This window comes from Pectinophora gossypiella, chromosome 24 (genome assembly GCF_024362695.1).
Source record: "Pectinophora gossypiella chromosome 24, ilPecGoss1.1, whole genome shotgun sequence".
Lineage (NCBI taxonomy): Eukaryota > Metazoa > Arthropoda > Insecta > Lepidoptera > Gelechiidae > Pectinophora > Pectinophora gossypiella.
Genome location: NC_065427.1, coordinates 11058935 through 11071965, shown reverse-complemented (window position 1 = coordinate 11071965; position 13031 = coordinate 11058935). Strand labels below are relative to the sequence as shown.

The 13031-nt window shown below is 39.0% G+C and overlaps 1 protein-coding gene and 2 long non-coding RNA genes across 10 annotated transcripts in view; 2 read left to right on the top strand and 1 right to left on the bottom strand.

The window, feature by feature from the left end:
- LOC126377724 (epidermal growth factor receptor kinase substrate 8-like) overlaps positions 1-13031 on the top strand; it is a 41626-nt gene that overhangs the window by 21839 nt on the left and 6756 nt on the right. For 7 of the 8 annotated variants that reach the window (XM_050025519.1, XM_050025522.1, XM_050025521.1 and 4 more), the window contains 6 exons: positions 1063-1165; positions 5225-5444; positions 10071-10389; positions 11818-11910; positions 12381-12527; positions 12885-12976. In XM_050025519.1, coding sequence (XP_049881476.1) covers positions 1063-1165; positions 5225-5444; positions 10071-10389; positions 11818-11910; positions 12381-12527; positions 12885-12976 — 974 coding nt within the window. The remainder of the gene's footprint in view (positions 1-1062; positions 1166-5224; positions 5445-10070; positions 10390-11817; positions 11911-12380; positions 12528-12884; positions 12977-13031) is intronic. The other variant, XM_050025523.1, reaches the window with a different exon arrangement.
- Positions 5527-7524, top strand: LOC126377764 (uncharacterized). The gene is made up of 5 exons (XR_007567980.1): positions 5527-5883; positions 5999-6200; positions 6560-6701; positions 6808-6895; positions 7196-7524. It is a non-coding gene; the product is annotated as an uncharacterized LOC126377764 (long non-coding RNA).
- LOC126377766 (uncharacterized) lies at positions 7742-8857 on the bottom strand. The gene is made up of 4 exons (XR_007567982.1): positions 8731-8857; positions 8457-8648; positions 7962-8027; positions 7742-7882 (listed from the first exon to the last, which is right to left on the bottom strand). It is a non-coding gene; the product is annotated as an uncharacterized LOC126377766 (long non-coding RNA).

The window sequence follows — 13031 nt, the reverse complement described above, 5'->3', positions numbered from 1 at the left end:
GTGTTAGTGACATCGTAACGAAAACTTTGAGAGGTGGTTCAGGCCATGATTCTGAGTTGATATCAAGTAGAAATTTCCGTCGCAAAAGTATGGATTGGAAAATAATTAAAAAGAAAAGAAAAATTTTCATGAATTTTTTGACACGAAATTCCACTTGATATCAACTCAGAATCATGGTCTGAACCATCCCCCTCAGTATTCGTTACGGTGTCACTAACACCCATACCTACTTGTATGGCTACTGTATGTACTTGTATGGAGTGTAAGTGACATCGTAACGAATACTGAGAGGGATGATTCAGCTGATTATTCTGAGTTAATATCAAGTGGAATTTTCCATCGCAAAAGTATAGAATGGAAAATAATTAAAAAAAACTAAAAAAATAACATGAATTTTGCGACGGAAAATTCCACTTGATATTAACTCAGAATCATGGTCTGAGTCATCCCTCTGAGTATTCGTTACGATGTCACTAACACCCTGTATGTAAATATATATCCAGGATGTTAGTGACATTGTAACGAAAATTTTGAAAGAAGATTCAGACTATGATTCTGAGTTGATATCAAATGGAATTTTCCCAACCACTACAATTTTCATGAATTTTCCGATAGGAATTTCCACTTGATATGAACTCAGAATCATGGTCTAAATCATCCCCTTCAGTATTCGTTACGGTGTTAACACCTTGAATATTTGAATTTATCAAATTCCCTACATATCCTCTGCAGAGTTACTGATTATCGTGATATCTTTATTATATCTTTCAAAATCAATGCCCATGAATGTTTCTTTACTTTATCGGTATTGATGAACTTTTTTGTGTGTGCTTTGAAATCTTTCTAACTCTCTGCCCCCGCGGCACAGCAACCGTGGGCTTCAACCAATAGCTCTACATTTATCGGTCACCCTCGATAGAATTTGCGGCGCGGTTGCTGTGCCGCGGGGGCTGGATGGTTTAGAATTTCAACTGTGGCACTGCGGGCGGGCTAGACAACGTCTCCAATATAAATTAAATAATATTTATGATTGTGCTACTTATATTGTATGTATGTCAACAGGGGCGTGGGCACCGGCGGGGCGGGGGAGGGAGCGAGGGACTTCATCATCGAGAGGGAGAGGGAGAGGGAACGAGAGACAGACATCGAGAGGCCGCGGAGACAGGTGACACACTATTTATTTATTTAATTAGAACTGCCACATGCTAATAATAAGTAAATTAGTGCATTAGTGTGTGTGTTATTAGAGTGTTTATTTAATTAGTGCTGCTTTTTTTTATTAGTACTGCCACATGATTTACATTTATGCATTAATACTAACTTACTTAGAGACTTTTTGTAATTATTTCTTTTTATTTTGGTGCAATAAAATGTATTTGTATTGTATTGTACTAACTAACTCTTATCTGATGTAAATCACAGTTACGGCGTACATAACTTACATAATATAATTGTCTTAATTTCTAACAAAAAAAAACAAAGAAGAAAACATACACTACTTACGGCTACTTACTGACCCATCATGGCGAGGGCTCGTTTACACTGAGTGTCTGAGTCCAGCGGGAGTCATTCTGCCGTCTAGTCGGTGCTTTTCTTCTTCTAATCCCCTGTATCCACTGTCAGGATGTAGAACACCCGTCCCAACGAGCTCTGACCTGGTGTGAGAGTAGAAAACGCAAAAGGGGCCGGCTCAAAGAGACCTGGCGACGTTCGGTTGACCAGGAACTTAAATCTCTCGGCAAGCCATGGGAGCAAGCTTCAGAGGCTGCAAAAGACCGCGAGAAAAACAAAAAAATCAAAGGCAAATTAGGCGGCCTAAAGGCCACATTGAAACAACTTATTTAAAAGAACAATATATCATCAAATATAATGACATTGCGCACTTACTTTTATATACGCGAATGTCAAATTGCTTGTTTTAAGGCCCTCAGTTCTCGGCGCCAGCATTGCCTCCTTACGTGCGTCAGTCACTGCAATATGAATGAGCCCTTACATATCGGAAAATTCGCATGGACAAGATGAAGAATTGAAAGGCCTTTCTCTCTCTCTCTCTATTTAAGAGTTGTGCTCTTGTCGGTGGAGTAATCGCCATTCCTCAAAACCAAAAAAAGGCCTAAACCAATGATTTTCGAATTCATGTTTGGATCATAAATAATTATCACGTGCTCAGCGATGAAGGAAAACATCCTGAGGAAACCCACGTTCCCGAGAAATGTATTTCGAAGGTATGTGACCTAACCTATATTGGGCTAATTACACCTCCGCAGGTTGGAAGTTCAGACAGGCAGTCGCTTAGTTCTGTAAAAACCGGACCTGTCAAATCTTCAGGCTAGGTAAGCGGACTCTGTGAAAAAACGGGACATGATGGTGATGAGTCCAGAACGGAATAATTTATAACCATTAGGCAGACTATTAGGTGGAGTCTTGTTCTAACAAGATCCACGTCACACGATGACCTAAAGGTGCGATAGGTACCTCTGCCTACCCCTTTGGGGACGCAGACGTGACGCTATGCGTGCATCTTATACAGAGTGTTAGTGACATTGTAACGAATACTAAGGGGGATGATTCAAACCATGATTCTGAGTTAATATCAAGTGGAAGTATTTTTGTAACAATAGTTCAGGAGTAAATTCTGAGGTCATTTATTATAATTCAGACAAAACAATAACCCAACAAACCTCAAACACCTAAAAATAAAACATATATTCATGACAAATAATAGAAATATGTTATCTCTTGTCGCGATACCCGCCTGATAGTGAAATACTTTACGAACGAATATAAATGATAAGCTGAAATTACGAAGATAAACATATACTAGTTCGTATCGATTGATCCGATCTGATGGATTTTAATTAATTAATATAACATGTTTTCGGGTGATGGCTTTTGAAAAAACAATTTTTCAAAAGCCATCACCCGAACAACAACAAAATAAATAAAAAAATGGACATTTACTCATTAACGAAGCATAAGTGCAAAATTTGTTTAACGAGCTGGCTAAAATCCCTGGATTATAGCGAAACAGAAGAGTTACTTCTTGTGATGTCATGACACACACACACACACACACACACACACACACACACACACACACACACACACACACACACACACACACACACACACAAGCATGCCGAACGTTCTTTAACCTTTTCTTATTTCTAATAGGTACTTATAAAAAACTATCCCACTCTTATTATTGTATACAGTCTATAATTCGAACTGTAACTTAAACATAATAAAATACCTAGCACCTGATTTGGAGTGTGGAGAGGCTGGTGATCTGTCATACAGGGCATCCTAGTACAGACACCAGTCTCTCACACAGATGTTATAGTTATGCCTTTGTTATGTCGTTATGTTGTTTGTTAAACTGTCTGTGTGGGAGAAAATAAAGCTTTATTTATTATTATTTATTATTATTAATAGAATAAACTTCCAGCGGATATCAGAGAACTTCCATCAGTTGCTTCTTTCAAAGCTAAATTAAAAAAGCATTATTACTCAATGCCTAATGTAAGTATATTATGTATATTATTATAGTACAGGATATTATACTATGTAAGTATGTTTAAATACATATTTTGTACACTTTGTGTCTTCCCATTTTATTGATCTCTCACACCATGCCAACCCCGCATGCTGGAAGAGATCTCTTTTAGAGATAAGTCCACCTTTTGTACCTATTTTTGCTTTTTTTGTCATTAATTTAATTATTGTGTACAACAAAGAGACACTTTTTTCATCACACAACATGACATAGCATCACGCCTGTTTCCCTGACGGGGTAGGCAGATGTGTATCGTATACACCCACTCCTCGTCCCATAAGCGGGCGAGCCTACAGACAAGACATACCCCTAGATACACAACTCAGACAGACACCACATATTGGGGAGGACAGCAACATGACTACAAGTCATCCTAAAATTATGTTGATTGATTACCCATAAGGAGCCCCCACGAGGAGCTCGGTGGCGCAGCGGTAAACGCGCTCGGTCTGCGATTGTTGAAGTTAAGCAACTTTCGCAAAGGCCGGTCATAGGATGGGTGACCACAAAAAAAAAGATTTCATCTCGAGCTCCTCCGTGCTTCGGAAGGCACGTTAAGTCGTTGGTCCCGGCTGCGTTAGCAGTCGATTATAACCATCAATCCGCACTGGGCCCGCGTGATGGTTTAAGGCCCGATCTCCCTATCCATCCATAGGGAAGGCCCGTGCCCCAGTAGTGGGGACATTAATGGGCTGGTGATGATGATGATGAGATTACCCATAGAAAAAGTCCATCATATTTGTCTTCTGCCCTCGTTGTGAGGTCAATGACCAACTTTATCAAATCTGGAGTATGCTCCATACCCCCTCCGGTTGATTGAAGACCTTTTAACAACAGTAGAAAGTACGTAATTATATAGGACTGTTATGACTGACTCGTTAATTTCCATTCGCCAGACATCCGTTCCTGTAATCTATTTCCATTCATTCTCTGATCTGACCTTCCTTTATCACTCATAAACAAGTTACCCACTACCACCCCCTATCACCGTATCACTCAAACTCAGCTGTTATCAGCTATCACCGATCACTTGGTATCAGTAGTGTGTGGAGTGTGCAGTGTGCGGCATGGAGCGACCGTTCCATACGTATACGCGCCAGCAATGGGAGGCTGTGCTTACGGTGAGGGGCTCTGGAGCGTTCTAGAACATTCTGGAAAGTTCGAGAATAGTCTAGAAGCTGGTTTAGGTGAAGCGTTGTTAGGTGCAGTAAAATCGTTTCGGTAGTAAACTTGTGTGGTTGTAAACAAACCAACGAAAGTATTGATTATATTTTTGCTGATGTTAGTAGTTTGGTATGATGAATGGACAGTTCATCCTTTAATGGCGATGTGCAGTTCCTAAAGTGAAAGTTACAAGAATACAATTAGTATTCGTCCTCCAAAAGTACGTAGTTTTAGTGATTCTGTGTTGAAGTTGATGGGAACATCTTAGAAAGTGTCTGCAAGTTGTCTTCTTACTTGTAGCTCTGTTCAGTCCGTTAGGGACTAGATGCGTGAATATTGTCTGTTGTATAAAATGAACAGTAAAACTAATAATATAATAACAAAATTTATTTAATGTGTAAAAATTATGAAAGGTACGACTAGGGTTGTGTTTAAACACTCGCGCTTCTCTGCCGGGTAAATGTCGTGCTATAAATCTTCAGTAATATCACTATACCATTACAGCAAATGTCGGCGCAGCTGGGCCGCGAGCGCACGAGCGAAAGAGACGACGCATCCTCGACCGGCTCGGAGCGGCTGTATGAGCAAGACATCGCGATACTGAACCGCTGCTTCGATGACATAGAGAAGTTTATAGCGAGACTGCAACACGCCGCGGCGGCGTCACGCGAGCTGGAGCGGCGTCGGCGCAGCCGTGGACCGAAGCGGGCCGCTGCTGGGGAAGGTACGGAAACGATATTTATTCATGTTTTCTATTGATCTTTATGTGGTTTTGCTATGCACACTATAGCTGTGACGAGGTGTTCTGCAGTGCAATTCTGTAAGGTAATTTTTGAAACTCGCATCTGAATCCGCGGTGAGTTTTTGTTTTGGCATTCTGTAAGACATGTACTTAAGTTGAATGCACACTAGCGACACAGTTGCGAGTACGGCAGCGAGTCGAACTAAAGTTGATGCGAGATTTTGACGTTTTTAGTATGAGATGACAGATGTATCCGCATTCTGTAAGGGTGATTCCCCGTTCACTTCGCTATTCACTTCACTTACGAACTCGATTTGATCTGTCAAATAAAAAGTTGATGTTCGTCGAGTGAAATCTATACGTTTATTAGTTATTTGCTAGTGATATCGTGTCTAATAAGACTCAATAAGTTTCAATTAAGGTAATTTAACAGATTAATGTTTAAAAAACTTTAGTGTAGTATTTTATCTGGTGCTAGTGTACATGTTTCTTCTGTTGAAAATCGCTCAATGTTTTTATTAAAGTGTTTATTAGAGGAAGCTCATACTTTGGACAATTTTGAGTTGCGTCGACAAGCCTATGAAATTCGTAGTTTGTCTCTATTGACCCGAGATGATAACTATGTCAGCGTATATATTCTTTCGAAGCAATTAATCGACCAACTCGAGCTTGAGTTGCTCCCTATAATAATAAAAAAGTACCAAACGTCGAAGAAAAGGACTTACAACTCGTATTAAGGTGAGAAAATTACCTATCTATCTAATACCTACTACCTTATCGTTATTTTGTTAAAATAGATTGATAGCATACTATTCCACACATATTGTGTACCTTGTCATTTTTGGCTAGTGGCAGCTACTAAAATATTATAAAAGAAAATGTTCGGACCTATTTGTCCCAAACATCTGCATCCTGCTGCATAAACAAAGTGGTTAAGGTACTCAACAATCCGAACATGTTGAAAAAGTATATAAGGTTTCCCCAAAATATACAAGAAAGACAAATATTAAAGAGGAGATTTATATTTGAAGATTTTTGTGATAAAACATGCGATGAAACCCTAATACGAGTACCCACTTTCTTGTATTGAATTACAGGTTTCATAAAAAAATCATCATTGGCAGCATTGATGGCACTCTCGTAACTTAAAAAGACCGGCTGAGCATGAAGAGCGCTTCTTCTGTCGTAAGAATTATCATGCTAGGATGTGCAATTGAATAAATATATCATGTGCAATTGGTAAGTGAATTAGAATCTCTTGTCCCGCTTGATCAAACATCTTAGAGGTACTCAAATTATTATTTGATGATCATCTCCCTAATCATATTAAGTACCTATTTTTTAGATTACAGATGACAGTTTTATTTTTAATGAAGATGTAAGAGATCACTTAGAGGCTTTGACAAATGCTAGTGAAGAAATTGTTTTGTTCGGTAAGTTTTTCTTTAGTAAAGATATAATATATTTATAAAAGTGATAAAAATAATTATAAGTTGGCCCTTAACAAATCTATTAAAAAGTTTTTAGATTTATTTAATAGGATACAGAGTATCTAACTGAAATTCTTTTCTAGACCATTCATCAGCTATCTAAATGCAACATTTCTCGTGGTTTATTGTATAATTCTGTAAAAGCAGCAACAAACTTACGTTTCAGTTTTATTAGTAAGGAATTCCTTACTAACAATTGGTTTAAATATTTAGTAATAAAGTTGTATTCTTCATATATTTCAGGTGGTTCTGGATATGCTGAGCGGGCTAACCTTATGACACCTATAAATAATGCCCCAGACAATACTCCTGAAACATATTATAACATGCTTACGCAACTCCGTAGAACGCCAAATGGTTTGTTGAAAAGACGCTTCAGGTGTTTGTTAGTACACAGGGTCCTAGACTATCATCCTGATAAAGTTGCAATGCATGTTGTATTCTGCATAACGTGTTCAACCGGGCTGGAATGGAGGTAGTTAATTTGACTGAAGATGAAAACCTAGAGGAAGCTCAGGTGGCAGCCGAGACACAGAGAAGGCAACGTGCCAAATCAGTCTGCTATTAACTTCAAAATTGTATTTTATGAATAAATAACGGTTTTTTATTATTATTTATATTTAGTACTAAGAACATTGAAAAAAAAGATTGTAATATAAGCAAAACCAGAAAAGAAACAACGAATAATAATAATATAACGTATAATAATCTACTTTAAAACTTGAAAATATAAAATTACAATTTAAATACTTATTTATTTGACCCCAGTTCAACCTAATAGCTTCTGCTAGCGCATTTAATCCTTCCTCCACTGCCGCCACAGCGTTAGCGGCAATTCCGTCTCTCTCAATGCTGCGCTTCATCATGGTCGCCTTGACCAGTGCATTGGGCCGCTGAATTTCTAACTGCTGCTCTTCAACTCACTGAAATCTGTAAGAGTAATAGTAGTTTATTTCAGCACATAAAAATAGTCAAAATAACATTAGATCAAATAAACTGAAATACGTACTTCTGAATGTCCACTGCTTTGTATTAAAGAGTGAGGCTGGGGAACCAATTGTATTGGGTCTGATTGCTGAAAATAAAATCATGTACTTTATTATTATTATTTTAGTATAATAACGACGAACACACCTAATTTAATAAAACTCTGACTAAAAATAGCTGGATTCCCAGTGGGCACCTCCAGTACCAAACCCTGAACCCCTATACAAAGCCACTATCCGTTCCTCCAATGCAAGTTCAGCTACATCTTCCACCCCACCACCAGTCCTACGTCTAGCTGCAGCCTGTGCTGCTACTTTTTTAACGGCACGTTTTTACTCAGACAGATAATATATAAGTTTAAAGTGTTTAGAATGCGTTAGTAGGTACATTGTTAATGAATAAATTGCAGAGATTGACAAACTCAATAAACAAGCTAGGTTGAAATTCAATTTTTTTACATTTGAAATGCTTCAAGAACAGTATTCCGGACAAGAAATATTAATATTAACATACTCACTTTGGTCCACTGCTTGTATGTTTTAATCGTCCCACCCATATTATTGAGCCGCTATGACAAAACTTCCTAGTGCTCCACTCTCTGGCATATTGAGTTTTTGAAAAACCCTTTGCCAGATCTGGGTTTCTCTCCAGGAAGTCAATCATTGTTTCTATTAGGGCAAAGGACAGATGGGATGAGCGCTCGCTTACACTGAAAAGATTTTTGTTTTTGTTACAAAACAAAATAATTCCAGTCAGTAAGAGATTAATTTTAAGTAAAGGAATAAACTTACTTCATTATCCCGTTTCAAAATATGTCCACACGCAGCCAAAACACCACAATCTATGCACCAAACCACTTAAAAACATATAAATGCACTTGAAATTCCTCAACTTTGTTTTCAAACATTCGTACAAAACTTTTTTTTAACTGTGAGTTATAAAAATGTAAGCATAGACTCAATGCTCATTCATCCAAAAGAATTAAGTTTATGATTAAAAACATTATAATTTAACTTAGTAAGGCTTGAGTAATTTAAATTCGAGTACAGAAACGTGAATAAAATCATCCAAATTATAGTACTTTGGCAGAATTTCATTATTTTAGCTAAAAACAATAAATCGGTAATTACCGATTGGTATCTTCTCATTAAGCGCCAATCACTAGTTACTCGAAAGATATATCGAAGCTCACTTCACTTCGCAAGTGAGCTAGTGATGTTTACAGAATACGAAATCAAGGTCAGGTGAGATCGAATGCGAAGTGTAAGTGAGCGTCGAAGTGATAAGCGAGTTATTGTTCGAGATCTACAGAATCGACATACTGCACATCAGTCGCGGTGCGCTCTAGCAGTGAAGATAGTGTACACTTTGAATCGTCAATTTTCACATAACGACTGTCGACTGTAAAATTACTGCAGCTTCTCACAACCCGGAGAAAAGCCCCTTATAGCCGGGGAAAAGAAGCTGCAAGGAAAACCTCGACACAGGGCTCTAGGCGTTCTTTAAAGAGTCTGTCTGGAGAGAAGCTTATTACTAAGCTAGATAATACATTCAGATATAGCCCAGTTGGCAGAACGTTTGCCTCTCACTTAGAGGGCGCAGGTTCGAATCCAGCACAGGCCTAAACCAATGATTGTCGAATTTGTTTTCTAATTCATGTTTAGATCATAAATGATTATCACGGATAATGTTATGGGGATGGTATGAAATGTTCCTCCAACCAAGCTACCTGCTTGCAAAAAGCATCGCTACTGTTGAATTCTGTACCAACACTACCTAACCAGTAATACCAACTTCCTTGAACAATACTGATTACATGTCAACAAATGTAGATTAGAGTTGATAATTCGTTTGCCAATAAATTCCCAGAAACATAGAAAGTTAGGGACAGGAGAGATCCTAAAAACTACAGGATTATTTGCATAAGCTCACGACTATATCCCAATGAGGTGGTCAGAGGAACATCCATCTATAATGGTCGAACCAACTGTGTTAGGGAAAACTGCACTGAAGATGATGTAATAAAATAGAGAATTAAGCCGGTGTACCACAGGACCACAGTGACTACACTCAGGATTATTTAGGAACGAATATCTTTACTAACAATAATAGTCAATGTCTGTAATTCCAGGCATGCTAGCGCTGCGCACGCGGCCACCACCGGAACGCGACTTCGTGGACGTGTTACAGAAGTTCAAACTATCGTTCAACCTCCTGGCGCGGCTGCGCGCGCACATCCACGACCCCAACGCTCCGGAGCTAGTTCACTTCCTGTTCACGCCGCTGGCGCTGATAGTAGACGCGGCAGGCGACGTGGGGGACGGCCGGCTGCCGTCCAGGGTGGTGCAGCCGCTGCTGACTAGGGACGCCCTCAACCTCTTGGCGAACTGTGTCACCAGTAAAGAGACCGAACTGTGGCACTCGCTGGGTGACGCCTGGCTGATACCCAGGTGAGTCGTCAAAGACAAGCATTGTAGAACGAGTCCGTGGTCCAGTGGTTGAGCGATGACCTCACGATGCGGAGGTCCCGGTTTTGAATCCAGAAAAATCACTTTGTGATCCCTAGTTTGGTTAGGACGTTACAGTCATTCAAAAAGTCGATGCCATTTCTTCAGGCAATCTAAAATATCAGCCGAACACGTTACACATTATTAATCGTATTATTCCGACGGATATATTTACGATAATCCAATGCAAAAATATCTCTTTAATCTTCCGATAACTTGCTATACGGTATGACATCAGACAATTCTTACAAGGATAGGATAACGAAGACGACAGCGCTTTCATTCTATTTAAAATATCGGAACCTACAATTATAGTTATTTAAACGTACCATTATGGCTACTAATGAATATGAATGAGAATAATCGGTTTATGATAATATTTTTACATTTTTCTTTATTAAAATTCATAAATTCTAAAATTCTGTACTTATATAATAAATTACAAATAAAAATAAATAATTATTTTAATCGTTTTATTAACAAAAAATGTAAATCTATATAATTACAAAATCTCAGAAACTACAAATGCTAGGATTCTGCATTAGGGTCCTCAAATTTTTCATTAGGGATCCTTTTTAAGTCGTAGGTGCTCACTAAGACAGAGTTTTGCAAAATTCAACCCCCAATAGGGTTAAAAACGGGTTGAAATTATGTATGTAACTTTGCCATTTTTAAAATTAGAATCATGACGCGGACGAAGTCGTTTGCCGTAGTAAGGAGGTAAGTATAAAATAATGCAAAAAAAAAACAGATTATAATCATAAATCAAAAACATTAGTGAAACACGAAGTAAACATTAGTAAAGATGCGAAATTAGATAAAACGAATGAAAATGTTTTGATTATGAAACACATCATGATACACGTAATGAAAGGCCTCAATACTAATGTAACAGATAAGCAAGATTATGTTAATGGAAATAATATCCGCACCGGTGAAGTGACGTCTTCATTAAGTGCTACTGCTATAAATAAACGAATTATCAGCAAGCGGTGGCGACGGAAGATTATACAAAAAGCCTTCCTGAACATGTCACGACTACTATTACTTACTCAAGTAAATAATATCGGACTATCGGGTGATCAGCCCGCAATGTCCTCCTTGGACCTCCGAATTGTGAGTTCAATGCTTTATCATCGGACCACGGAGGCTGTAATCATAGTTAACATAAGCTCACGACTATATGTTAATGGGATAGTCAGAGATACAACCATGGCAAGATGAACTAAGTACCCACACCCACGCTTACTGTTAGACCAACGTGATAGGTGAGCCGTATCGCCGGCTATAATGATCGAACAAACTGTGTTAGTAAAAACTGCACTTAAGATAGACGTAGTTAATAATTGAGATGTATAATTATAATTGCAGGGAGCAGTGGAAGACAGCGATCCCGCCGTACCAGCCGGTGTTCATGGACGGGTGGACACCCGACTACCAGGTGGATGACCAACCGCTACGCAGGTATTGCTAATACTATAGACTAGTAAAACGCAGATAATGTACCTCAGAACGGTGGCGTGGTGAAATGTCTCTGTAATGAATTTCACAGGAAATTTACAGAAGACTGTTAAAATAATCTTCACATTTCATCGAGAGATTCATAATTTGCATTTAGAGTATATTTTTTTGTTTATGGATTTTAAATCACCATTCGTAACGTAACTTGACTTGTTCTTCTGTGTCGGTAGTGTTAATGTTAAGCTATAAAACAGTATTCATGTCTGTTGATATTATGAAAACATGAATTCCTCCTGCCAACAAATAAGTATAATGCTATCTGAATGTTACAAACCTCATGTGATGTCGTAAAATCTTCCACAATATCAGCCAATCTATCACCAATTACATTTTCCACGTGTTCACTACCACCATTTGTGTGTCTATCATCTTGTGTATGTCTGACGCCACTATCACTGTGTGTGTCCGCGAAGGCCGTCGCCGCGCCGCAGCGACCCGCCACGAGCGGAGCGGGAGCGGGAGCGGGAACGGACGACGGAGCGGGCGACGGAGCGCGACGGCTACAGCTACGACCGCGATGAACCCGATCTGTACGGGGAACAGTACGCGCCGTATGCCAGGTAATTAGTGTCTGTGCTTTTCATTACTCATCATTTACATTCATGCGTTTAGTTTAAGTAATATCATCATCATCTCCATAGCGCTATCCCGTTTTCACAGGGTTCGTTTATCTAATGATTTGACAGGTCCTATTTTTTACAGAAGCGACTGTCTGTCTGACCTACCAACCCATGAAGGGAAAACCAGCCTAGTTTAAGTAATACATGACGCCGGTGCCCAAGACACCATACATTCACCAGACACCTTAACACGACCATAAAAAAAGGGAAAGGACCTAAAATTATACCCTGAGCGACACTCTAGAATCCTCAATATTTTCAATATAAGTTGAGACAGTTTCTCATGTTTTTTTGCAGGAACCCACGTGCGATAGGGCGCGATGACTCAGGGTCGGCAGCGTCGTCACCTGACCGTGAGCCGCCATACCGGGCCGCCGAGCGAGAGGATGGTGAGATACTCGACACTTAAAAGAAATAACATAAACAGATATCACGTCAAAAAAT